The sequence below is a fragment of the Phyllostomus hastatus genome, unplaced genomic scaffold (assembly GCF_019186645.2).
Source record: "Phyllostomus hastatus isolate PE091 unplaced genomic scaffold, TTU_PhHast_1.1 phas_contig_16, whole genome shotgun sequence".
NCBI classification, from domain to species: Eukaryota; Metazoa; Chordata; class Mammalia; order Chiroptera; family Phyllostomidae; genus Phyllostomus; species Phyllostomus hastatus.
In genome coordinates, this window is record NW_025333643.1 from 24381360 (window position 1) to 24409282 (window position 27923).

The following is a 27923-nucleotide window of genomic DNA, read 5'->3' on the forward strand; positions in this document are numbered from 1 at the left end:
GGACCTGGCCTGCAACCCATGCATGTGCCCTGACCGGGAATCAAACCAGCGACCCTTTGGTTAGCAGGCCAGAGCTCAATCTACTGAGCCACACTGGCCAGGGCTCTTGGATGGTTTTTAAAAGAAAATAAGAACTATCATAAATAATCAGTAGTAGAAGTAAACATATAAAAGCACTTATATTTCTTTTCCTAAAAGTAGCTCAATGATAAGTTTCACCAAGAAAGTTACAGATTAAGTAGCATTAGATTCTAGCTATCCAGATGCCACAAAAACTCTAAGTTTCAAGTCAATTGAAATGACACAAATACAAGGTGGGGCAAAAGTGGGTTTACAGTTGTTCATATGGAAAAAAATATAACAATTAGTAAGTAATAATACAAGAATTTAAACTGTTCCTCCTATTTACAACTCACAACAATAAACCTATTTTTATCCTACTCTATGACATAAAAAGCTATAATTTAATAAATAAAGAATTCCTTTTCAAACTTTTATGGAATTTATCACCAGTTAGAAATAAAACACCTTACAAGGGCTTCATACTAATTCATTTGTCATAAATGGTAGGTCATGGTATGTAAGAAATGGTATGTGAGGAATATTTTTTGGCACATGGTATCGGGATTATCTAGAACCATCCTGATTTTAAGTTCACCTTCTAAGGAAGAGATAGTCTAGTGAATGAGAAATTTAATGACTTTCAGTAGTTATTCTTAGAAGCAACACAACACTATAATTTTTTATGATAAATGTCATTCAAGAGTCCCATTCTTATTCTTCTGTAATGTGGACAGACGTGCTCTGGATTCCATTAAATTTCTATTTGTAAAGAGCAGCTGCTGTCTCAAACAGCTCCTGCTTGGTAGAAATAATGTATCACTCTTCAAGAAAACATCCCCAGGAAAATGATGATTATCAATAGATAATTCAAGAAATCTTATATACAGACCAATTTTTTACATTATTGTGCCATCCTATGACCCAGGATGTCAGAGTATTTTAGGAATTGTTACAGAGAGAATCAAAATAAACTCCATGAACACTCATGCCATGAGAAGCTCAGGGAGATATATTTCAGAAAAGCTTATTCTATGACTGACACAAATAATATTATCAATGCAGCCTTTTGCAGTATCCTCTGGTATAGAAAGCTTTTTAACTTACTTTACCCTAATTTGACCACTGAACCTGTTTTGGCTAGATACTCAAATGTGATCTGTGGATGAGGATAATTGCACAAACTATATGTAGCACAATTGTGCTTAGGTAAGTAAAAACTATATTCTCAGTTTTTGAAGTTGTCTCATTGCTGAGCAGTATCCACCCCTGTCCCTGAATCACAGAGCACACAATATGCAGCACCTCACTTCCCCTATTACTATGTCAAGGAACACACCACTAACACAGTGGCACAGCTTTAGAAAAAAATAATCTGATGTATACAGGTGTATGTATGTGTCAAATTAACCTCTGAAACAAACTTAGAAATACAAAGTTTCTGTAATCTGGGGACTTCTGATTGATGTCCAAGGTTCTGTAAGTAAAAAACTGCATGTTCCTTAAAGTTGTAAAAAATGTTATTGTTACAGAAATGTGATTTGACACACTTTACACAGAAAAAAAGACCAAAATAATGTATAACAATTATTTCTGGGTGGTGAGAACACAAGGAAGTTTTACTTCTAATTTTTATATTTCCATACTACTGGAATTTTTATATAGGTTAATCACTTTTGCAATCAGAAAAAAACAACTACTTAAAAATAAATCACTCTAGTAGTTTCTTGGTAATGACTCAATTTATAAGAATGCACTTATCGCCAGTATTTCAGGAACCTACCTACAAACTAATTTTATACTTATCTAGTATGACTCTTCTTTGTGTATTTTTATATGCTTTTAAGAAATATTGAAAACTCTAATTTAAAAATCCATGTGTACATAAAAAAACAATAACTTCTTTAAAGTAAAAATACTAATCAGGTCCTCTGTGGAGAAATTTTGAAGAAGTTACACAAATAAAGGCTTACAACCAGATTTAAAAGGGAAATACAGGTAGTGTAGTGGGCCAAACAAAATCAAACCAAAAACACTTTTGCTTTTAAACAGTTTTTGCATCCACTGGAGAGGCAGTGGTAAAAAGAAATAACTAGGACTGGTTGTGCGTGTGCTTCCTTAACATCCAGAAAGACTCTGTACCAGCATGAAGGAGATGATTGCAGTGCTCAGATGCCCCTCGGGCTTAGTGTTCCCTGGGGAACAGGACAGACTCTCTCATGGTACAATCACCACCAGCTGTGATTTTCTTTTTGGTTATGTCAAGAATTTTCCGCACAACTCTCTCTGAAGAGTAAAACTAGAATGCACTGCCTCAGTTCCCCCAAGCATGGCACACTGGTAGAGATCGTCATCTATGATGCTATGTCAACAGAGCAGACAGTTGCTGCCCCCAAATGTCGGGCCCAATTCACTGCTACGATGGGGCCATCTATCCATCTGCACCTCTGTGGTGGGAATGCAACCTGTGTAATGGTATAGGACCCAGGCTCAAAAGGATCCCAGTCCTAGTCTCTTGGTTTAATGTTCTGTTAAAATTCGAACAAAGGTCCTCCCTCACATTTTTATTTTGCACTGGGTCCTACAAACCAGGTAACCAGGTCTGGTGCCTCAATACACCAGTGGGACACAGAATGAAGAGACTGATAGAATGAGAGTTAGGTTCTGGCCTCAGCTCTGACACTCACAAGCTCATGGCTGAGGCAGGCTACTTTGCTCTGGGCTTTATTTTCTGTGTGCGTGTGTGCACACATGCGTGTATGCATGCCCTACACACAGTTGGGTACCTCAACAGATCTCACTGATACAACATACTCTCAGAAATAGCACTGGCTCAAAATGATAGTAATCTCAAAATAAGGTATAGGTCCACTTAGATAAACAGCCACAGCAGTAACTCTGATACACAGTACTGTGGCTGGGGTTGTGGGGCAGCAGGGACTATCCCTTACTGAGTTTGATAGTCAAGCCCTTTTCAGCTTTAAACAGAATGTGTCTGTGTTCCAAAAGGGAAGGCTATTGCTTCAATCATCCCTACCCACTTATACTACATGCTGAGGATAATACATAATATTGCTATTATGGAAACTTTTTATTTCTCTTTAAGTCATACCACACACTAAACAGATTACATGAGGTTTAAAAATTAAAATAAAATGGCGCGTTGCCAAAGTGCATTGAGTTCTGCCAAAAACTAAAGTATGATTTTCTCTTTTTTTTTTAACACATACACAGAAAATGACCAGAAGCATTCATATTACCTTGTTAACTTTCACACCTTCTTTTGGAGTTTGTTTTGTTGCTAGATTATACCCAATCATCTGTTTAGCCAACTGTCCCACAACTTTAGGGCTAAAAGAAAGAGAAAAAAAGAGAGAAAAATAAAAGAAAATCAATGTCTATGTTGAAAATCATTTTAAAGCCAAATCCATACTAAAATTCTCAGGTCCACACAGCACATGGTACACCTCCATGCCCAGAATCCATGGGACTTTCTGTTCATAAATACAAGTGAATGTAAGGAAGGAAGGGAGGGAGGAAGGGAGGCAGAAAGACAAGAAGAAAAGATTCATGCTTACCTCTCCTATCCTCCTCCCTCACCCTCAAATAAATTACACTCATAGTAAAGAGATAATGCTGAAATGCACAACACGTTTAAAGTTGAACAACAAAGAGTTGATAGAGAGCAATTTGGGAAAGTACTGGCCAATAGTGGGGGATAAAGGTGAAGGCAAGAATCACAAATAATGAATGGCAAGAGAGGAAAGTGTTCAGTTCTGGGAGACATGGGAGCTAAAGCTGAATAGATAGGCTCAGATGAAGGAAGACTTGGACTGTATCAGACAGGAGAGACAACTGACACCACTGGCAGTGGGGAGCCACTGCAGGTTCTTGAATAGGAAAGTGACATTATGGAAGCTGTACTTAATTTGTAAATGGTATCATTTCCAACATTTGAAATGAAAAACTGATCATCTAGGAGAGAAGCAGTGTCAAGTTTTGCCAACTAGTGAAGAAAAATCCTTTTATGGGAGAAGAGGAAAACTGGGGTATTGTCAGCATCTACCTCTAATTGTTTCCTCTATTTGATAGCTCTAAGCTCCTACCTTCCATAGCCCAAACCCCTCTCTTAGTGCTCCTTTTCTGTAACAGCGTGGCCCACAAACAAGAAATTAAAACTTCAAGACTTACTCTTTTGATAAATGAACACCTCCTTTCAAACCACTACTGAAGATACCTTTTCCTCTTCCTCCAGCTAAGATCTGGGCTTTTAAAACAATTTCTTTTGCATCTGAAAAAGAAAATTCAGAGTGGGTAGTTGATTTTTAATTATCTTTAAAGCAATAAAGAAATATTTTTATTTCCTTAAGCAATAAGGAAAGTGGTAATGACATATAAAAGTGGTAAAAGCTCTCTCCAACCAGCTTTGAAAATAAAGGCAATAAACAACTTCAAAAACATCAATGTGCCTAAAAACAAAGTCTGTTTATTGAGGACATTCAAATATTTCTACCAGATTAATCTAATACTCCACCATCCCAAGGGAAAGCAAGGCATGTGTTCCCTTGCTCTTATGAGTGTCAGAGGATGCTAAATAAATCCAGGCTGCAGTATTAATTTTACTAAGTAATGGCATTCCCATGTGGTGGAAGAACCAGTCTGCCAGTCAGAGAAACTAACTAGCTGTCAGTCATCTGAGATGTCAAAGATAAGACAAGATTATAAAAGGAAAGGTTCAAAGACAAGACACAAAGGGAGTATTTAATAATTGTATTATTGGAGACCAACAGTGTTCTCAGCAGTTGTTCTATACATTGACAGGGCTGGGGAGGAGGAAATAGATTAAAACTAAAAGCAAGAAATATTTTTAAAATATTGGCAGAGTAACAAAACATTCCAGGGGAAAGTGGTTGTGGAATCTTCATTTCTCACTCGCAAACAGAGTGAACTGTCTGTTCTTGACATTTGAGACCAGAGTCATGATCTCAGATGTCCTTATGAGCCTGACAGGAAAGCTGGATATGCAAAGAAGCCCAGGGATGGAGACAGGGCCTCAGCAACAGCAGATCTGCCCTCCTTAACCCTCAGAAAGAAAAAAAAAGGCAGTCCCCAAATCAAATGTTTAATGAACCAAACAGTACCCATCTCAGGCTACAGCCAACATCCTCTGTGATTCCTATCTGTCTAAAATCAGAGAACCAAGTCTGACAATCTTCTCTAAGTCTCCAATAGTTTTCTGACTCTGCAGACCTAGGTTTCAATCCAGCCTTCATCCCTTACCCAGCTCCATAGCATTGGACAAGTTACTTAATATTTCTGAGACTCAGTTTACTTGATTGTGAAATGATGATGAAGATTGTTTCAATAATTAAAGGAAATAATACATATAAATATTTTATCCCAAGAACCTAAAAACTCCTGACTAATGAAAAGACTATTGCCACAATCAATTAGTTCACTTACTGCCTTTATATAGTGTAAGGATTCAAAAGGATTATTTCCACTTGGGCAAAGATGGCAAAAAAATTTGTTAGTATCTACAACCATTTACATAAAGTGAGAACTCCATACATGTTGGCTAATTTCAGCTATTACCATTGATGTTGTTGTTACTCATAGGCAAGCATGTAAAGCTTCCAAGAGAGGGTTTTATCATGAAAGCACAAAGAACAGCAAAAAGGATTTGACACCAGGCATTGGGTAAGATAGTCACTCCACCTGATATAGTGAATTATTCATTTATTGTCTTTACTTCTTGGTCTTCCTTTCTATTGTATTTGCTTATACTCAGAAAACCAGGGTTCACCTTCTCTCAGAAACAAACAGCTCTTTCTTTGCTGCAATCTATACCCTCTGACAATTGTTTCTGCCTGGGAATGAACCATCATAACATCAGTCAAACCATGTTTTAGAATAAACTGGGTTCCCATCAAACTGAGTAAAGACAAGTTATGATGACCACTTATTATCAGAGATTCACCAGGAGAGAAAAAAAGCAGAAAGAATTTATTGCATCTTCATGCTAACGCATGTAAAGAACAGCAGTACAGCAAGGACTTTAGAATTAAACAGATCCAAGTGACCACCTCCAACTCCACCCATCACTTCCTTTGTAGCAAAGAGAAGACAGAGGTTCTGAAAGGTAAACGTAGCATGCTCATCTTTAAAGTAGTCATGATAATTTACATTAGTTAATGTGAAAAAGTAAATGAAATAGACTAGGTAAGATGCTTATCTCAACACCTGGCACACTGAAAACAATAGCCAAAATATGATATCTGTCATCATTATAATTATTTTCAGCAATTAACCAAGAGTGGTACATAGGAATATATATCTTTTGAAGATATCAAGCAGAAAAAAACTCTTTTTGTGCCTAGTCAGATTTTTCCTTGTAATCTCTTCAAATTATTTTAGGATAACCAGCACTCCACTGCCACTAGCATTATTCATGTCCTCATCCAGAAGAAAAAGATGCTTCCCCTCTAAGCTTTCTAGCAACAAAACTTGAAATGCAAACAGAATACCTAATTGGGCATTATTAACTGGCACTACATAGGCACGATTGGATCTGCTTTAGGCACTACCAACAAGACAAAGAAACCATTGTAGCCTCAATGAAGTGTTGTTAATTCTGTGTCACTATCTGACAACATGTCAAAGAACTCATGTCACCCTCTTGGTAAAGCAACCACTTGGAACACTGTGAAACTGTATAATCAGTCAGGCATATAGAAAAAGGGAGGGACACAATCCAGGTGTATCTTCTGCAGCTTATACTGCAGGCCAAGAATAAATTCACTACTATCATCTCTTCTGGTGAGATCTCAAGGGCTAAACCAGTACAGCAGGTCAGGAGCTCAGAGCAAAGCAAGTTTTTCTCATCTTGAGGGAAACTCAAATGAAACAATTTAATTCATGTGGTTATTTACACAAAGTACTGAAAATTGAGTAAAGTGACTAAATCCTACTGAACAGTCACTAGTGTTTTCATTCAGTATTTACCAAGTTGACTCATACTTAATGTCATTACTTCCATTTTATTTAAAAACATGATTTCTCCAAAAACTCATACAAATTTCTAGAGTATATATTTTTTAATGTTACCTGCCCATTCCCAAACAGAAATACAAAAGAATGTCCCATACATGAAATTCTATTTTTGTCTGAATACATAAAATGGCTTAGTATACTTTAAGATAACAAGGTAAAAAGGAGGGGGGAGTCGGGGGGAAAGCCACCTACTAATAAGTTTTGCATGGAAAGAGGTTACACCTATATGTGCACTGGTAACCATATTAGTACATTTTTAGTTGGTATCATCAGGTCTGCACACTTCTCAATTCCTTGCTATTAACAATGACTCTCACATGCAGGAGCCAAAACATGCCCCACATGCATTTTATTGTATTCCTATCCCAGCGGACTGCTGATAGGTAGCAGTGCTAACAGTCAGGCTCCCACTCAGTGTGATGGGAACCCATTTGCTATCATTTATATGTATTTTAGGAGAAAACACACTAAGAAATACACTTGATAAATGTACAGATATGGAAGATTCTCAAATACCATGTCAATTAAGAGAACAATATTTACAGTCATTTAGAAAGCCTAAAAATATCCCCCATTATGGTCTTGTTTAGTTGTTTTAGCCACATTAAAATAATGCTTTCTCAACTGTTGTCCTCTCATTTGTTACCACAACAAGTGCTATTCTAATTACAATACACTTTTATACCAATTTTATAGTCTGCCAATAATCCAATGCTGAGTAATAAACATTCTTGCAAGCATTATTAAACCTAAAAAATTAAATTCATTAAGGGAAGTGTAACATTGAATAAATAAGAAATGTCTTTAATTAGACAAACTTGGTAAATCTGGTTCACTTTGCCTTGCAGAGATAGCATTCTAACAACATGTAGATGCCAAACACTGTTCACAAGACACAGTTTGGAACTATAGTGCAGGAGGATCATGGCAAATGTCTGAAAATGTTTATCAAGAACATTGATAAACATAAGTCATTTTCAACTATCTTTTTAAAGCAGCTTAGTGAAGAATTGAATGTATTACTGAACTGGTTTTTATTCAGCATTGCTCTCTTCAAAAATATAATACTTTCCTAAATGCAAATACAGGGCTTTTTACACCGATATTGCAGTGAGATGGCTACCCTGGTGATCATCTACTTTGGGTTGGTAACACTGGAATTGTTGAGGGAACTAGGATTTCTACAGTTCACTGACTATAGCAAAATTGGAATATCTAGTTTTCAGTATAGCTGTATGGTATAATTTCTACATGGTGATCACCTTTTATGAAGGTTGATAGACTCCTTAATTGAAAAAGTTAAAATGTATTTCAGATTTACCTATTACTGCAAGGCAAGGAGAAGGGGAGAGGTGAGCCAAGAGTCGAAGCATCACAGAAAAATGAACATTTGTAAAGAACATTCAGTTATAGAGTGATAAATTAGAGGTCTAACAGCCAATTTCACAAGGAAAATATGGTAACTTCTGTGTTTTCATTATGACCCCACAAAACCCAAACTTAAAACTCTTCAGTCATTACTGTAATATCTCCTGTAGGCTGATTCCAGTTTCCTGAAGTTGTAAGTAGATCATTGGAAAGAGATAATACTGCAGTGATGCTTTCCATATGTCCAATGGCATCTCTGAGACCAAAACAATTACTTCACCTTTCAACATATCTGACATAGGCTCATCAATGTAGAAATGGAGAATTTCAAACAGACCAAATGTCAGAATAAACTTTTCCACCACTGGTCACATACCTTGACTGAACTGGGATTAGGGATCCTTGGCTCCCTATCTGATTGCTGCCCATCGCAATTTAAATTACACAGGCCTACCACAGTGATTCTCCCATATATACAAAAGATGGAACGAGGGTCATGTCTAGGTCTGGGGTTTTGTGATACAAACAGGAAATTGTCCTGGAAGACACTATTTCACATTAAGAAAACCTTTACTAATAAGGCTTTTTACTAGAGTTTTAAATCTTAAGTTTCCTATTAAATATGGTAGCAAATTAATTCCACATTATCTAAAGTAATTTGTCCATGAAAATGCCACTTTGAACAGTTAGATTATAAAGAAGATAATAATATTATTTTAACACAAAACATACTTTTGTTTTTAAGGGAAATTTTTAAATTTTAGTTCCTATAAAAATTCCTGAAGTGTGATAAATCATTTTTTCATATTGCCATACTCTTAAAAATACTGTATATTTATTACTACATTATAGCCTTCATTAAAATCTATAATGATAAATTAGCTTACTCTTCTGATTTTTTCACTGATATTATTAGATTCATAACCATTAATATATACTTTGATGATAATAAAATTATTAAAGCTAAATAAAAAATTATCTGTAGAAAGGCTCAATTCAGTTGTAATATCTTACTCTTTTTAGCTTAATACTAATGAACCAATTTTATATTTGGCCTACTAAATTAAAATATATATTTCTACAAGAAAAATTAAGGATTGAACATCCTAACATTGATGGTGATAATACCCGTGTGTTTTATTCAAGTACATATAGCTAATCAAAATTTCTAATACTATAAGATTGCAACCATAGGACATTAAACAAATATTTTGCAAATGAAGTTGCTTCAAAAATGACAATTTTTCAGGAAAAAGAAATAAACAAGTTTTTACAGAAAAAATACCCAGAAGAAATCTCTACTGTGTTTTATATAGATTACAAGAGATACACTAATAAAAATATCTGTGTAACATTTGTAACTTTAACAGATCCTAGAAACAGTCATGGAAGATGAAAAACATTTATGAACACCAATACATTTCTACAGGATTTTGTGGTACATTTTAAGGGAAAGGATAAAGGAAAACCAGCTATAAAAAATATTTTTTTCTCCTCATTTTCAAACCAAAGATGCATTCAGTCAAGGTTCAATTAGTGGAGCAGAACCAGTCCAAGTCATAGATGAGGGATTTACTGTAGGAGTTAAAGCTCACACAATGTAGGAGATGTTGAGCACACAGCCCAGGCTCGGGCAAATGCCTCCATTAGTGGCAGATATTGGAAGCTACCTGATAACTGAAAGATAAAAGGGGATCTCCTATTGATCTTAAACAGTGATGAACAAGAGGAGAAAATCATGTGGCATGTCCAACACTGACATGATGCTTTTGTTTTCAAAGCCAACAGAAATGACTGAATTTTAAAATGTATGTAATATAAATATTGTCTGGCTGCACATAGACTTAAAGATGTTCCTTTCACTTTCACAGCCATATTACCAGTGGTACACATCTCTGAGATCTCCTACCTTCTTGATTAGAAATCTTATATTTCCCTATTATCTTTATTTAAGCCATATTATCAGTGGTACAGATCTCTGAGATCTCCTACCTTCTTGATTAGAAATCTTATATTTCTCTATTTTCTTTATTTAAGTCAATTCCTCTATCTAACCTCCCCTTGGTGAGAGGTGTTATCATGGGCTATGGTCTGGAATCTGCTCTACTGTCCAGTGACTGTCCTCATTCTGCCACACATGGTCCACTGACCATACCACTCCAGTTTCCTCTGTGCTTCTTCCTTCTGCCATCAAGGAGGATCCTCCAGCTTCTCACAAGTAGGTCCTCACAGAGGGGCTCCTTAAGAAGAGTGGCTGAGCCCCTGGTAACTCAGCTTTTTCCTCTGCAGCAGTCTCTATTCTAAAGGACACACTTTCTAGGGGAGATGGGCTCAGTCAGGCACAACCTCACTCTAAACCTGGGAGCCCTGTGCCCTTAGAGCTGCAGCCCAGAGATCATCTCGCAGAAGCCCTTACCTCCGAAACTAGGCCCAGTATCTGGCTGATTTCACAACTGCAGAGGACATTCAAAATCTCCTTCACAGACTTATGACAGCTCACTCTCCCTCCAAAATTTGGCCAGTATTTGTTCTGTATCCAACTGTCTTCTTCAACACCATAGTTCTTACTCTGTTTTCCACCTCAGTTTCCAGCAGCATGGTATCAGACATCAGAAGTAAACACCTCCATAGAATTTCCTGGAACATTCCTTTCTTCCCCCTACCACCCTGGGACTGGTGTGTTTACTCGTGTGGCAGCCTTTCCCAGGATCCACACCCTTTCTCTTGCCTCCCAGCATGAGGTGAACAGGCTATCATAATGCATAAACATGATTAGGCTGTGTTTAGGGGGATCTTGCTACTTAGAAGAATTCCCAGAACACTTGTCCATTAAACTGAAAACAAAATAACCCAAACAGGAGATGGCCTAGTCTTTCACAAAAGGAACCATGATGATCAACAAAATCAGCTTGAACTCAGGAACATTACAGACTTTAACACAACAGATGCCATCCACCTCAGAAGGCCCTTCTAATTCAAAGGAAATGTCAAACCAAGGGGGACCCACAGAGCCAGGGAGTAGTTCTGTCAAAGTCAGTAACACAACTGTAGCTTTGCTCATCACACCCCTCATGCTTTCTCCCATGTACAAGTTTCTACTGAATGGCACACACAGTGTGATGGAGAGTGAGATCACCTCATTCTCCTGAAAATGACCAAAGGAGACCGCCAGGCAAATAGTAGACCCTCAGCATATGGTCATTCATTCATAAACATTACTTCCTTTGCCCTGTGAAATCATAATCAATGTCTGTTGGGAGCTTACTATGAAATAAGATTTGTACTAAGTCTATTCCTTAGCCACATATCACAAATAACCCAACTGAGGCTGAGTTGTCCAGTCACATTGCTGATAAGAAACAGAGTCAGAATGTTTAAGCCAGAAAGAAAATTCTAGAGATGTTGTTTTAACCCCTTCATATACAGCCTCATTACTGGGTTTCCCCCCAACGTTCTATTAGAAAAATTTCCAATCACATGAAAAAGCTGAAAAAGTAAACATCCACATAGCACCCAGATTCTACCACTGCTAATGTTTCACTGTGCTTGCTTTATCACATCTCTCTCCATTCATCACAGCCCGCCTTTTTTTTCATGCATTTCAACGTTATCGTTACCCTTAAATGTTTCAACACACAAATCAGTAACTAAAGTATGATATTTGTTTACAGTTCCTTTTTGGAGAGAGATAAAATTTACACATAGTGATTGACCAAATCTGAAGTGTGTCATTTAATAGGCTTGACAGACACATAGTGTCTAGCACAAGTAACAACTCTTTTTATTACAAAATCCTAGGCATTTAATTCTATAACAGACTCCAATATCACACTCAAGCACACCATACAACATTTTAGGTGAAATGTTCAAAATAAAACTATAAATTATTACACCCACATTATCACCCTACCAACCATACTCAAGCAGACCTTACTTCTGCCAGACCCTGTATATCTGTATGACTCAAATCCCAATCAAGAAATACATTATTGTTTCTGAAAACACATAACAGTGTCCTTAGTACAAAATATGTAAATGGACAAGCATTGTCAATAGGGATCTATAGCCTCTTACCTGAATTTTCACTGAAACTAAACATAACAAATATTCAATGTGTACACCTCAGCACAAAGATCAACACTTAATACCTAGCCTATACCAGGCACCAACCAGGTCTGCAAGCATTCAATAGTATCTACAAAGGAGTCAGCTTCTCCCCCACCAAGTCTAAATCAAAATCCTCTTTGAAATATTCCTAAATTAGTCAATGATATATAAAGTACTGATTTCAAAAGGGATTTTTTTTACCATGAACAAATGTAGCTTTTTGAAAATAATCATTTTTAAACATGAATTTTTACAGCAGTGATATTTTAAGTTCAGGAGAAACTATTGATAATAACTGTACTAAAGTTGTTTCTTTGCACATCTGTCCTGTGAATTTGGTGTGACTATTTCATGTTGAACGGGGAAGTAAATTCTCCTGGGGATATCCTGCAAGCTCCGGAAAAAGCAGAATGATGCTTGGAGCCTGGGTCTGACTCTTAAGTAATGGAGTGATACAAATGACCATCTTTAACCCACAGCTCTTCTACGCTGTCAGCGTCAGTGTCACTTGACTGAAGCTTAACACTGTGGGACTCTAGACTTTGGATAATCCTGCAGGATTTTTGAAAGAAAACCACCAGAAAATATTTAGAAGATAAAAGCCAAAACATATCTATGTTACCAACTATAGTATGTTACTCTTGAAAACTTTAGAAAACACAGACATAATAAATGCCTTTTAAAAGCTGAAATGATATAAAGCCCACATCAACAGTGGTTACCTATGGGGTCTTGAGGTTGAAATAATTTTTAATTTCTTCTTTAAAGTTTTGTGCTTTCTACAGTGACTGCTTATGTCATTTATAATCAGGGAAAAACCACTTTACAATTTAAATAAAACATGTATGTACATGTATACATACATAATGTATATACTAAGGATAAATTAAGAATAAAAAACAAAGTATTAACTGATTATTTGGAGGGGAGTATGGGTAACTTTTTCTTCTTTTTGACTGCAAATTTGCTACAAAGACCATGTATTACTTCTGTCAACAGTGGGGGAGGGGAATAGCAGCTATTTCTAAAATGAACTTATTATGCATTAGTCTGTATCGGTGCCTGACATGCACACAGAGCACAGCCACTGGAATCTACGCAGCTCACCACCACCCACTAGTTCATAGATTGTGTGACTGGGAATGGAAGGCAGGGGCAAAACCTGCCCCTTGTCAGTTCAGCAGCTAACTGTCCATCTGCGTTTGCCAAAATTAACTATGGGCTGAACATTCATCCCTGTGAGACTCAGGACACTCAAGTCATATTTCCTTAAGGGTGACTCAAAGAGGTAAAGCACCCTCTCGAGGTATCCCTGAGCTCCAACATGAAATTAGTAACATCTTTCTATGTATAGAAACATACCATCCCTCTTAAGTACCTCCTAAAAAAAAAAGAAATTATTAAAGTGCAGTGGGCAAATTCAGGAGCCATGGGTCTTGCAGCCATGGAGTAGTACTCAGGCTTTGCCCCTTAACAGTCAGTTGAGGGACCATGACTAGAAAATAGAGACTCAATTTTCTCATCTATAAAATAAAGCTGATAAAATCAGTACCTACCTTTCATAGTCACTATAAGTATTTTATAAGAAGAAAAAGTAAAGTACTTAACACAATGTCTGGCTTATACTTACTTATACTGGCTTACACTTAAACTTGCATAAAATTTCATAAAGTAAATGGTATATGATGATGACAATGATGAATACTCTGTCCATGGGAGAGGATAATTTTTATGATGAATAATAAAATCTAATACTGACTTTTACATCAGTGTTAAGAATACATCAACTACCCATCTTGTGTTTTTTCCAATCATTCAGAGATGATGAAATGTGCTCATGGTTGGACGAGAACATGTGAATTCACATGGAGATAAAAATGATCAGATGCCTTCCAGAGCAGCCCAAATCTACAGATGTGCAGCACTGTTCTGCCACACCCAGACGGACTCCAAGTTTTGTAACTAAACTGGGTATCTCCAGGTCACAGATAGGAGCCCCTGCCATGAATGCACATGCTCTCATTTACATTTGAGCAGTCTGTTTAGTTCCAAGGCTTGTGTGTGTCTTTGTTTTTGTCTGTCCCCCTTTTGATATTTGTGGTTATTTTGTGGCACAAATGGCCCTGGCCCATCCCACAGGATCCCTGACAGAGAACATGTCCTTTGATTCCATCTGGAGCTGCTCAACATCAGGATTCATTGGCAAACTGAGCACATACCTCCCTCACTACACTGGCGCTGCGAAGGCCCTGCGCTGAGGCAGGCTGCAGCGGAGGGACTCTGAGCTTAGCTTGCATTTATACATCACTGGTAGGACACATATTATCTGTCCTTTAGTACCACTGCTGCTATTGCTGTCATTATTACTATGGTGGGTAGGATTGTTACGTCTTAAAGACCTCACATATTCAGCACTGACTACCCACTAAGAACTGCTCAAAGGACTTTACACACCTCATCTCATTTAATCTTCACGTCAGTCCTCTGCAGGAGATACTATTCCTAGAGATCAGGACACTGAAACTCAAAAGAAATAAAGTCCCTTGTCCAAGGTCACACAGTTGTAATTTCAGAGCACAGGATCCAGCCAGAGCTGAAGCTCCACCATGGCACTTGAGCATGACCATTCATTACCCTATCCTCTTCAAGTCTGCATGTGTCCTTCAAGTCTGGGGCAGTGGAAGAGGTTGGGAGGTAGGTAAGGTGACAGTGGTCAGAGAGAAGGCAAGCCAGCAGAATTCCTGATGATGACTTCTGGGCTCTGCCAGTTAAAATGAAGAAAAGATGATGATCTGGTTATAGCAACAACAGCAAACACCCTGTTTTCAGCTGCATAAAAGGGCACTCCCAGGTAGCTCACAAGGATTAGCAGCTTCAAGGACAATTCTTTTTACTGTCTATACAACTGTTTTTGTGATTTAATATACTGATCATCCTGTAATAAAATCAAGCTTACAGCATCAGTGTATTCTCTCAGTACTCTTATCATACATGTGAAAAAAGACTGCAGTCCAAACTAGTGGGGTGCAAATGTCAGAGAGCGATTCTACAAAGTCAGAGGCAGTACTGGCCCCACCTCCTCTGCAGCACTGCGGACAGGGATGTGGACCCCACAGGGATTCAAGCATCAGGGTTCATAAATTTAAATTCTGGTTCAATTATTTCACTTGCTGTGTAAAGTTTTAAGTCACATAAACTCTCAAAACTTCAAGTATTTTTAATCTAGAAAATGGAAAGGATAATGGCAGGTATCTCACAGGTTACCGGGGAATTTGGGGTGCAATCCATGTAAAAACTGAGCAATGCCTGGTGAAATGGCAGGTGACTAATGAATATGGACTTTTATGGTTTTATGTCTTATACCCTCAGATTTGACCCCAAATGGTACTTACTCTAATCCATTGACCTTCACATTTTTGTCTGACAAATGCTACCACTGTTAAGTCCCTGCTACATGACAAGCAATATATGAATGACTTAACATCTAATATCACCAATTCTCCCAATAGTCCCAAAATTGAGAAATTGTCCCCAGTTCATAGTGGAAGATACTATATTTCAAAGGACAACATGAAGTGGAACCTCCCAAAACCTGGAATCTATATATAAAAACTTGCATTTATTCTTTCGTGTTTAAACTGCAGTCACCTTCAAAGTACTCTCCATTGGATGCAGTACACAGATGTTTTTTCTAGTGCTCAAAACAGTTTTTGAACTTATCAATTTTGATGCCTTTTAGTACTTCTGCTGTTTCTTGTTTCACCTTTTCTACATAGGCAAAATGTTTCCTTTGAGGACTTTTCTCATCCAGGAAAACAAAAAAAAGTCGCTTGGGGCAAGACCAGGTGAATAGGGATGGTGAGCCATGGGGGTCATGCTGTTTTGGTCAAAAGCTGCTGAATACTCGTGCAGTGTGGGCAGGTGCACTCATAAGTCACTCATCATGAAATGAACAAACATGTTGAAAAGAGTCTTCAAAAAAAATTCAGTGAAGCCCAACATAGCCTCTCACAATAATGCCAGCTGGTACACTGATACAGATGGGTTCCTAGAACACTCACCTAGCAAAGGAAGCCTGTACTACAAGGCACCCACCTTCCAGCAGATAATTCCGGTTTTGCAGGGGGTCTCCCTTCATAAGTGACTTGTTGAGGGGTGTGACCTCCAACTCAGGCTTTTTCTATTATACCTCCATCCTAACCAGGAGGGTTGTGAATGTTCTATCTTCCTACCCAGGGTGGCGGATCATCTACTGAAGGCTGATAATCTCCCATCTCACCAATTGGCTCAGGAAGAGGCACCAGAAATCAGCTTCGATGAACAGCCTGGCACCAGGCCCTGCCAGGATGACAACCTTGTTCACCTCACATCTTGGTCAAAGTCACTGCAACAGGGAACAGTCCTCTGTCAATGTGTTTGGAGACCTAGGGAGGCTTTGCTGCAAAGAGCACACCTATAGCCTTAAAAAATCCACTTGAGGTTTTGACTTCAACTTGCAATTCCTATCATTTTAATTACAACTGTAAAATTTTAACATTCACTTTCCAGGAGGCTTTGACTAAGGTTTAAACACCTGAAGCTGAACACACTAAATTCTCCTTCAGCAATCAGTATCACTTACAAATTTAATTTTTAATATATTTTATTGATTATGATATTAATAGTTGTCCCATTTTTTTCTCCCCTTTATCCTCCTCTGCCCTGCACACCCCCTCCCATCAGCATTCCCTCCACACTTAGTTCATGTGCCTGAGTTGTACATGTAAGTTCCTTGGCTTCTCCATTTCCTATGCTATTCTTACCTCCCCCTGTCTGTTTTGTACCTACCATTTATGCTTCTTATTCCCTGTACCTTTTCCTCTATTCTCTCTCAGCCCCCTCCCCACTGATAACGCTCCACATGATCTCTACTTCTGTGAATCAGTTCCTGTTCTAGTTGTTTGCTTAGTTCCTTTTTGTTTTTGTTTTTGTTTTTAGGTTCGGCTGTTGATAGTACAGTTCGTTGTCATTTCACTGTATTTTTTATCTTTTTCTTAGATAAGTCCTTTTAACATTTCATATAATAAGGGTTTGGTGATGATGAACCCTTAACTTGACCTTATCTGGGAAGCACTTTACCTGTCCTTCCATTCTAAATGATAGCTTTGCTAGATAGCATAATCTTGGATGTAGGTCCTTGCCTTTCATGACTTTGAATACTTCTTCCAGCCCTTTCTTACCTGAAAGGTTTCTTTTAAAGGGAAATCAACTGATAGTCTTATCAGAACTCCTTTGCAGGTACTGTATACTTTTCTCTTGCTGCTTTTAAGATTCTCTCCTCTTTAATCTTAGGTAATGTAATTATGATGTGCCTTGGTGTGTGCTTCCTTGGGTCCAATTTCTTTGGGACTCTCTGAGCTTCCTGGACTTCCTGGAAGTCTCTTTCCTTTGCCAGATTAGGGGAGTTCTCCTTCATTATTTTTTCAAATAAGATTTCAATGCTCCAAACCATTGATTTGAGTCCCAGTTTCTGTCCCTTCACTGTTGGTTCCCTGCACATTTTCCTTTATTTCACTTTTCACAGCCTTCACTTTTTCCTGTTTTGCAACCATACTTAACCATTCTGTGAGCATCCTGATTATCAGTGTTTTGAACTCTGCATCTGATAGGCTGGCTATCTCTTCATCCCTTAGTTCTTTTTCTGGAGTTTTGATCTGTTCTTTCATTTGAGCCATATTTCTTTGTCTCGGCGTACCTGTTATATTGTAAGGATTGGAGCCTTAGCTATTCTCCAGGGGTGAGGAGGGTGCGCAACCCATGTTGTTGCCTTGTGGCATATCTGAATGAATGTTTCATCTTTAACTCTTCAGTTGTCAGACTCCCATACAGTTAAGATTTTCTGGCAGTTCTGGTTATCTTTTGTTTTTTAATTTGTTGTTGTCCTTCTTTTGGTTTGCAAGGAGGCAAAGTGTATCTACCTATGCCTCCATCTTGGTCAGAAGTCTCATTTTTCTTAACATTTTCAACTAAATTTATAAATTAAATATATCCATTTTCAGACCTGGCTGGCATAGCTCAGTGGATTGAGCACGGGCTGCAAACCAAAGCATCGCAGGTTCGATTCCCAGTCGGCACATTCCTGGGTTGCAGGCCATGGCCCCCAGCGACCACACATTGATGTTTCTCTCTCTCTCTCTCTTTCTCCCTCCCTTCCCTCTCTAACAAATAAATAAAATCTTAAAAAAAATATATATATCCATTTTCTTTTCTTGTGTACTTCAACTGTCAGGCCAAGTAAGCAAAACCTTCTCAAGTACTAAATTACACCAATAAAAGATTCAATGAACTTTAAAAACATTATAATATTGTTAATATTGTTGTAATATATAACTTTATATTTCAACATAAAAATTGCAACAGTAATGTCAATTACACAATTGAAAACATATAAAGTGGAATCAGTATATACTCTTACTTTAATAAAAATTCTCTTAAACATTACAAATACATCAACTAAAAATATATTCAGAAAATTAATAATTATTTAAGATTAATCATATGGGTTTCAGAAATTTCATCATCTGTTTACTAAGTTCTAAATCTAAATGGGGTTAAAAGTAACCTAACAACTAAGACGCTTTTCAAATCCCATATCATAGATGAGGTCACAACTCCAAGGAATTGGGGTCACCCTCTCAGTCAGTGTAGGAGAGGTTTTTCACGTGCTGTTGACACACAGGTTGAGACAATTTTTAGTAGTTACGGAAAGAAATGGAAACAACTCCCCCACAGTCATTCTTTTAAACTTCGACACACCTTGTCACTTGGTCTAGAGATAAAATTCAACACTCACAGCACCTCTATAAATTTGGTAAGGCCTCCTTTACATACATCTCTATTGCCTCATAGAATTTAGAATTATTTTTGTTTCCTTCTCATGTGGTAGTGCTAGTATTAGTTAGAATTAGGTTAGATGTTCAGGGACCAAAAGTTGTTTTTTTTTTTAAAGATTGTGTTTATTTATTCTTAGAGAGAGGGGAAGGGGAGGGAGAAAGAGAAAGAGAGAAAGAGACACATCAATGTGTGGTTGCCTCTCTCACACCCCCTACTGGGGGCCTGGCCTGCAACCTAGGCATGTGCCCTGAATGGGAATTTAACTGTCCACCCTTTGGTTCACAGGCTGGCACTCAATCCACTGAGCCACACCAGCCAGGACAGGACCAAAAGTTTTAAATAATAATTTAAAAACTTCAAGTAATACAGAAGTTCATTTTTTCTCTCACAAAACATCCTGAGGTACATTAAGAACTAATGTCATGATTCCATAACCATCACAGTCCTCCATCACATTATTCGGACCTCCTTATCAAAGTGGCTGCCATTGCCTAGAACTAAGTCACAAGTCAGCAACTAGCTATGAGGGAGACTGAGAAACACAGTCTTCATTCTGGGTAGGCATAGACTTCATGAAACACCAGGGAACTCCCAGTCCCTGAGAATAAAGGGTGTTGAGGAGAGAACAGGAGGTATCATGAAAGTACTGCAGCACACCTGGAGCCCAAGTTCACTGTCACTGAGGGAGGAGAGGTGTTCATACAGACATGCCAGTTATTACAGGGTGTGGGGTGGTGGGCAGAAAGCATAGCTAGGAAATTGGTCATCCCCCTCAGTTATAAGAAATTGACTGAGGAAATACACATATTGGAAGATAAGGAAAGCCAGGTTTCCTACTATTGGTGAAAGTATTTCCAAACACAGAAAATGGGAAGGCTAGAATGAACTCAGATTTAGGATTGAAATCAGAGGTACTGATATAAATATGTTTATTAATATATATAGACAAAGAAATGGTTATTGATGTTATATGTATGTAAATAAATGTGTATATGCAGAGTAAAATGAATGCATATATTTTTAGATAAATATGTATACACATATATACATACATGTTTGTGTGTGTGTGTGTGTGTATACACACCCAACTATCTCTGATGGCCTAACAGCAATTAACACCTCAACATAATGAGCACAAGAACACGCCCAGACTTTGGTTTTTAAATAGTATCACTACTGAAAAGAATAGTATCTCTTCTGAGGGAAGTGGCTGATAGAGAGCTAGACCAAGAGAAGTACAAGTTGAAATAGGGACATCTTGTACAAAAGTCAGAAACTACATGTCAAAAAGACTTAGGAATGGATGATAATTGACTGAATAAAACAGGAATTTATAGGCTCTTGCTGATATAAATAAATAAGGCAGAAGAAAAATCTTCCTTACAGATTTCCAACTCACAAGTTTGTACAAATGATAGAAATGAGAATCTCCAATTGGCAGCCATCATAGAGATAAGTGACGAATTGTCCATGAAGGTCAAAGCTGGGTAGAAGTTAGGAGATAAACTTAATATACATGTAATCTGAGAACAGCTCCCCACAAAATTCTAACCAATTACAAATGGAAAATGGAAAATCTAAGGTGGGGAAACTTGACAGACACCAATTTGACCAGTGGTGCGAAAGGCCATATACTTGCTAATGTGACCAACTATGAACAGCTGCCCATGATTTTTAGGGCATTTTTACCAGGAATGCAGAACACTGGAAAGACCCAGGCTGAGAAACATTCTACAGAAAGAAAGCCCTGGACACTTTTAAATAAGATCTTTAAAGAAAGAGAAACACCAAGGAAATGTTCTAAAGTAGACGTGATTAAATAGATGTGACAATTAAATGCAATGTGTGTTCTTGACTTGGATCCTGGTTCAGGAAAGAAAAAACACACCATCGAGGCAGTTGGTGGAATGTGGATGGCTGTGGTCATCAACACTGTTTCCTGACTTGGAGGACAGAGAGAGTGGTGATGATGCAGGAAAGTTTCCTTGATTTGAGGAAATATGTACCACAGCATTTAGGATGATGAGGCATCATGTATGTAGCTTGCTCTCAAATGTTAAGAGTTGGGGAATCTAGGTGAAAGTGATATGAAGTTGTTTGTATGGGACTTAGAATTCTCTGAAAGTTTGAAATTACTTCAAAATAAAGCACCAAACAAAAAACATTCAGGGCCTTATGGCTTAGGATGAAAAAGGAGCCCTGATATTAAGAAACAGCATGCAGTCTCTGCTTGTCAGGCCACAAATCACACTAACATATATGTTGTTGCCTTAACATAATTTCCTTCCCTCTGTCCATCAAAAAGATCCCAATCTGCCTTATGCCCAAACCAGTCAGTTACCACAGGCAATGTGTTTTGGGCCAGATAACACAGGGTTTTCAACATCACAGTACCTGCACAGCATTTGAGAACTTCTGGACGTAATTCTGCCCTCAGAAATAGAAGAGTGGAAGCTGGAGAACAAAAATAATACCCAGGCAATATAGGAAAGTAAGACAGCACAAACTATAGAAGATAAAAGAGAAATACGAACAGTTTTCAGAGATACAGAGAGGGGGCACCTTTGCACCACCACAAGGGCCTTCCACCACCAGCACAAAGACCAACCTGGCCTGGTATTTGTCCAAAAAGTCTGATCAATGAGCCTCTCAACAACTGAATTCTAGACATGGCTCTTATGGATATAACTTAGGTTTACAGACCTGTCACTCACAGGAAAAGGAAAAAAGACTAGGAAAAATCTCCTTCCTGGTTGCAAATCCATGGATTCTGTTCTCAATGAGCTAATACAAGGTTACATTAATATCACAAATTGTGTAGCAATTTATAACACTATTGTTAATGTCAACTTAGATGAATAAAGACTATGTCTAATGCCTATTACAATAATAGCTATTAATTTTAAAAATGAATACTTTTCCTTTTTTCACACTCATATTCACAGTCTATAAACATTTATTTAATTCCTGCTATTCTGTGTCTTGAGCTGAACACCAAGATGAATAAAACAGCCAATGCCCTGAGTTCACAGTCTTTAGGAGACCAATATAGACTAAAAAAAATTCATAAAAAGTACAGATGACATCAAATTATTCACCATTTCTAGGTTTACCAAGTAAAGTGTCAGATGTTAGGTTATATTTTTATTTTAGCTTATTTTACTCTATTTTAAAGTTGGGAACCTAATTAGGGAAACTGGACATATACTGGCTGCAGACTTACTATTTAAATATATCAAGCCATGTGTTATATATCACTTAAATCAGTGGTTTCCATGGTCCATGCTGAGCTGGATCAGAATCACATGCAGTACTTCTTAATAATTTAGAAATCTAGAACTAATGAATCAAAATCCCAGGAATCAGATTCAGAATTCAGTGCTTTTAAGAGTTCCTCAGTAGATTTTGATGCAGTTAACTTTGGGAACTTCTGATTTAAATAACTGTCACTAATTCAGTAAGATGACCTTAGCTCACTATAACACTAGCTGGCCAAATAAAAAACAGTCCCTTAGCTGTGAAATTCACAAGACTGCTGATTAATTTATTTGAATGTGATTAAACTGCCTCCCTCTACCCTAGGTTTGTAGACAGCAAGAAACTGAAATGTTTGCTGCAGCATCCATTATTAATGCTATTGCTTTCCAAAGCCTGTCCCTTTGACCTCTGTTTATCCCTTCTGGTCTCCCATATGAGTTTATAGTTACTTGTTGTTATATGCAATTACATCACGCTGACTATGAGGACACCCCACAAGCTGTTAGCTATATTAACTTAATAATAGATTTCAGGGTGTGATTTCCAATTAATTTCATTTTCCATATGCGCATGCAGCTCTGTGGGATGCCAGAATTATAGAGTAGCCATATGGTGCCTCATAAGTAACAATTAAAACTAATATTCTATTCTTTGACACTAAAAAAAATCATACTGTTTAAATGCCACAGAGAAAATTGAAACTGCCACCACATCAGTAGCTCTATGGAAAGATACCCCACTTTTCCCTCTGTGGTCCTAAAACTTCAGCTCCAGTGTGGCAGTGGATGGTGAGGACTGGAGTCCTACCTGGCTTCTGGTGTATTTGTTTCCTCATCACCCTCATCCCAGCAGAACACCTTAGAACAGGTGTGACAAAGTGCTGGTCTTTCTATTTCACATTTGTGAGCTGGCCTGAAAGAACAGTCGTCTCCTGAAATGGACAATTTCTGGTAATAGAACCTTTCTACAGACCCATTTCCAAAAGGCACGTCTGTAAAACAATGCTGCAATCTGCCCATGCCACAGGGAAAACAAGCAGTTCCACTAAAAGTAAGCAATGTTTTTCAAGCAGTAAATGTAAATGTACTAGGCTGGGAGGGCTGTAGGATGAGCTGCTCCCTCTGGAAACTCAGGCTCCTGTGTTAATCGGATGTGTTGTCTTTTTATACTTATCACATGGTAAAATTTGGTCAATTCCCAACAGTCCAATTTAGGTAGATTCATCAGCTGGGAAGTTAAAAAAACAAAAGAACACATACAGAGACTCTATTCAAGATAACCAGTGGGGCAGAAAATAAAAATCCTTCCCTTTATTAGCCTTTCACAATTTTCAACCCTAAACTTGTGAATTTTTTATGTGAGAATATGACAGTACAGATTTGCTTTAAAGAATTCCTTAACTATTTTGATGAAAACATCATAGCCTTCATTATTTCATAATTTATGACAAACCCCCTCTACAATTAAGGTAAGCAAACAGGAGGAACAGAAAAAACTATGGGGACTGAAGCAGGAGGTCATAGGTTTCCATGAATTCTCATATGAATTCAGTGAAATCTGCATTTTATTTTGTTAGTTAAAAACAAATCAGAGGCAAAACTTTGTGAAACCAATATCAAAAATTTCATCAACAAAAATTATTATTGCTGTAAAAACTCTGAGTCTATTGCGCAGGTGGAATTGGGTTCCTCCATAATTGACGGGTTGAAATCCTATCACTCAGTAACTCAGAATGTGATCTCATATGGAGATAGACATTGCATATATCATTAATTAAGATGAGATCATTAGGGTGGGCCCTAATCCAATATGACAGGAATTGTTATAAAAAAAATTTGGAGACACACACACATATAGGAGAACACCATGTCACAAGGGAGGCAGAGATTGGGGTGATGCTTCCACAAGCCAAGGAATGACAGAGAATGCCAGCAAATTTCAAAAAGACAGGTGAAAGGCAGAGAACAAATTCTCCCTCAGCCTCAGAAGGAACCACGCTGCCCACACCTTGATCTTGGACTTCTAGCCTCCAGAACTGTGGGACCATAAATTTGTGTTATTTTGTTAGATAGAGCAGCCCTAGCAATTCATGTCATGTAGGTATAAGACATGGCAGCTGGCTTCAAGCCCCAACTCTACCCTCCCTTAACTCTGTGACCAAACAGCTTTGTAACAGCAACCTCCTTACCACAGTATGAGGAAGGGTGCATTAGATAAATACCTGGGCATCATGGAGGTAAATGACCTGACTCAGGCCCCTGAGTTGCTCAGCCTCTGGGAGTGTGGAATAACCTTGGTGATTTTCTAGGTCCTCCTTCCCATAACTCCAACATACTTGGATCATCACACAAGGTCTCCTGTTTAACATCTCTGGAATGACAAACTCTTCTCTTCTTTCAAGTCACTAAATAGCAAAATTTTAATATTCCTGTCTTTTTGCCTAATCTTGAGATGTTGTAGATGGCAGTGGTTACTATTGACATTCTTTTTTTTAATTTTATTTATTTTTAGAGAGGGAAGGTAGGGAGAAAGAGAGAGAGAGAGAAACATCAATGTGCGGTTGCTGGGGGCCATGGCCTGCAACCCAGGAATGTGCCCTGATGGGGAATCGAACCTGCAATGCTTTGGTTCACAGCCCACACTCAATCCACTGAGCTACGCCAGCCAGGGCTACTCTTGCCATTATTAAACAAACAAGTTTCCCCCACCCCCAGCCCCGTTTTTTACTACCCCCCACCCTACACTCACAAAATGAATATAAAAACAGCACAATAAACATAAAATCAGCAATTTAAAATTAACACAGCTGTTTACTTTGCTCATCTAGAATGTCAGGCTCCTGACCCTGTCAAATGCTTCGAGACCATAAAAATATTCCTCTTTGGTAGTTAAACATTTTTTTTTCTGTTAGGAGAAACACATGCCTCTCACAGTCATTTAGTATTATATGTGGTTTGTCTTATCCCCAGAGGCTACTTGAACCTTGTTTCAATGACTCCTACAAAACTTCACTAAGCAGAAGTACTGTAATGAACACTGACCCTGATGCCTTTTTGTAGGAAAGAATTAACAACCACTCAACATAGCATTTTTTTGCTCCATGCTTGTGAACACTGATGAGCACCAAAAACATGAAGTGAGTTCTTGGATATCTTTTGCTTTCTTGCATTAATTTTCAATTAAACATCGCTGACATTATATGGGGCATTTCATGCTAAACAAATTTTAATGCTTTCAACAACTATGAAAAAAAATACCCTCTTGCCTGACAAAAGAATAGCACATAGCTTAGCAGCTGTAGCAGCCTACCTGCCTTGCTGACTAACTACACAGACAAAAATGAGCTGGACTATATTTCATTCATATTCCAGCAAAAATAAATGTTTGATCAAATGTTTAAAAAACAGACATCTGATCAAATACTTCCTCCCTCAATATTCAATCATCATTATTCTATCATTTCTTCTCACTTTGTCCTTTTTTCCACTCTATTCCCACCCCCTCCATGACAATGATTTTAAAAAAACTCTTGAAATTTCACTTTTCAGTGGCACATACTCAAAATTCAGATGAAATAAATAGCTGTGTGTATCACATACATCAAGGTTTCTATACTGCTGTCTTTATCTATTTACAGTGCAAGCAGATACACACATGACACATGCCTAAGAAAATAAATCTAGAGATGCTACTCTGCTATCACAGTACATTATAGGGGTTTTCAAAGTCCAATCTGGCATTTTATTTATAAATTTTAAAATCTTCACCCAAGGATATATTTTTATTGATTTTAGAAAGACAGAAAAGGGAGGGGAAGAAAGAGACAGAGAGAGAAGCATCTATCAGCTGCCTCCCATATACACCCCAACCAGAGATCAAACCTGCAGCCCAGGTAGTGCCCTGACTGGGAATCAAACCCACAACCTTTGGGTGTATGGAGCGATGCTCCAATCAAATGAGCCACTTGGCCAGGGCCAGTCTGTCATTTTTGAAGGTTGCTCCTATATCTACCAGTTATCCAATGTTAGACCCCAAAACTGGGCCAGACCAACATTTAGTTTCCACAAGGGTTCTGGCACCTCTTCCTATACTCCTGCCTCCATTCCCTTTTCCATTTTGTTATGGGGAAAACAGGAATAGGTCTGTGAGGAGGAAAAGGCATTCCTCATTTAAAGGCACCAACTGTCCCTTCAGACCAGACACCCCCAGCCCAGCTTGGGCCAGTGAATGCAGACAGACACTCTCACTGGGAACTCTTCCTTGCAATTCTAGTCATGGCAGTTTACCTCCATGTGACCCTTTAAAATGCAATCTAAGAGACCACGTTTCCCACTTTAAAGTATATGTGGTGAAAGGTTCCCCAATTTTATTTAATAAAGTAGTACGATGTTAATGGTCAAGAGCATGGCAAGTGACAAACTTTCTCAACACCAATTTCCTTGTCTATTAGATGAAGGTGACATTTTGTAATCATGTATAAACCTCATTTCTTTAATACAACCTTTTCTCCTTTCTTTCCTTTTGATTTGAACTGGCCTCATCCAGCACCCTGACTCACCTGCCTCCTTCTCCCTTTCCCATTCACTCCCTTAATCACTAAGCCCTCAGGACAAATAGGCTCTGATCAGCATCAAATAACCTTAGGAACAAAACCTCAGGTTCATGACCCCAGAGACAGACAGAGTTTCAGTCAAATTAGAGGTAATATCTAGGCCTCAATTGTGTTTCAGGCTTCAGACCCCCCCCCCCAAAATAGTGAAAACCACACAAACAATGCTATGGATGACATCAGGACCAGACACACTAATCAGCTACTCCCTATCCTAGTGCCGACTAATCAGTAGAGACCATGACCCTAACTCCCTTAGTCACCAAGATTGATGACTTTTCCCTTATATAACCCATCCATCTTCTCGAAGTCATCAGGAAACCAAATCTTTAAGCATTAGCTCACTTGTGTGTCTGGGTGAGGGCCACTTCCTAAAAACAAACCCTAACTTTCTTTGCAAACTCTGGTTAGTGTCTTATAAGCTTTGATGTGTGCAAATAAACTCATCTCATCCAGTAATACTTTCACCTCATAAGGTTGCTGAAGAATTAAAGTGACCTAATTTTTATAAACTGCCCTAATATAACACCTGGCATAAGGAAGTGCTTAGTAGGTGGTGCTTCCTACTCTTACTGCTATTAATATAATTCTCAGT

General features: G+C 38.1%; 1 protein-coding gene across 4 annotated transcripts in view; it reads right to left on the reverse strand.

Moving 5' to 3' along the window:
- SUCLG2 (succinate-CoA ligase GDP-forming subunit beta) overlaps positions 1 to 27923 on the reverse strand; it is a 277613-nt gene that overhangs the window by 139577 nt on the left and 110113 nt on the right. For all 4 annotated transcript variants that reach the window (XM_045832402.1, XM_045832400.1, XM_045832399.1 and 1 more), the window contains 2 exons: positions 4252 to 4351; positions 3321 to 3411 (listed from right to left, as the gene is read on the reverse strand). In XM_045832402.1, coding sequence (XP_045688358.1) covers positions 3321 to 3411; positions 4252 to 4351 — 191 coding nt within the window. The remainder of the gene's footprint in view (positions 1 to 3320; positions 3412 to 4251; positions 4352 to 27923) is intronic.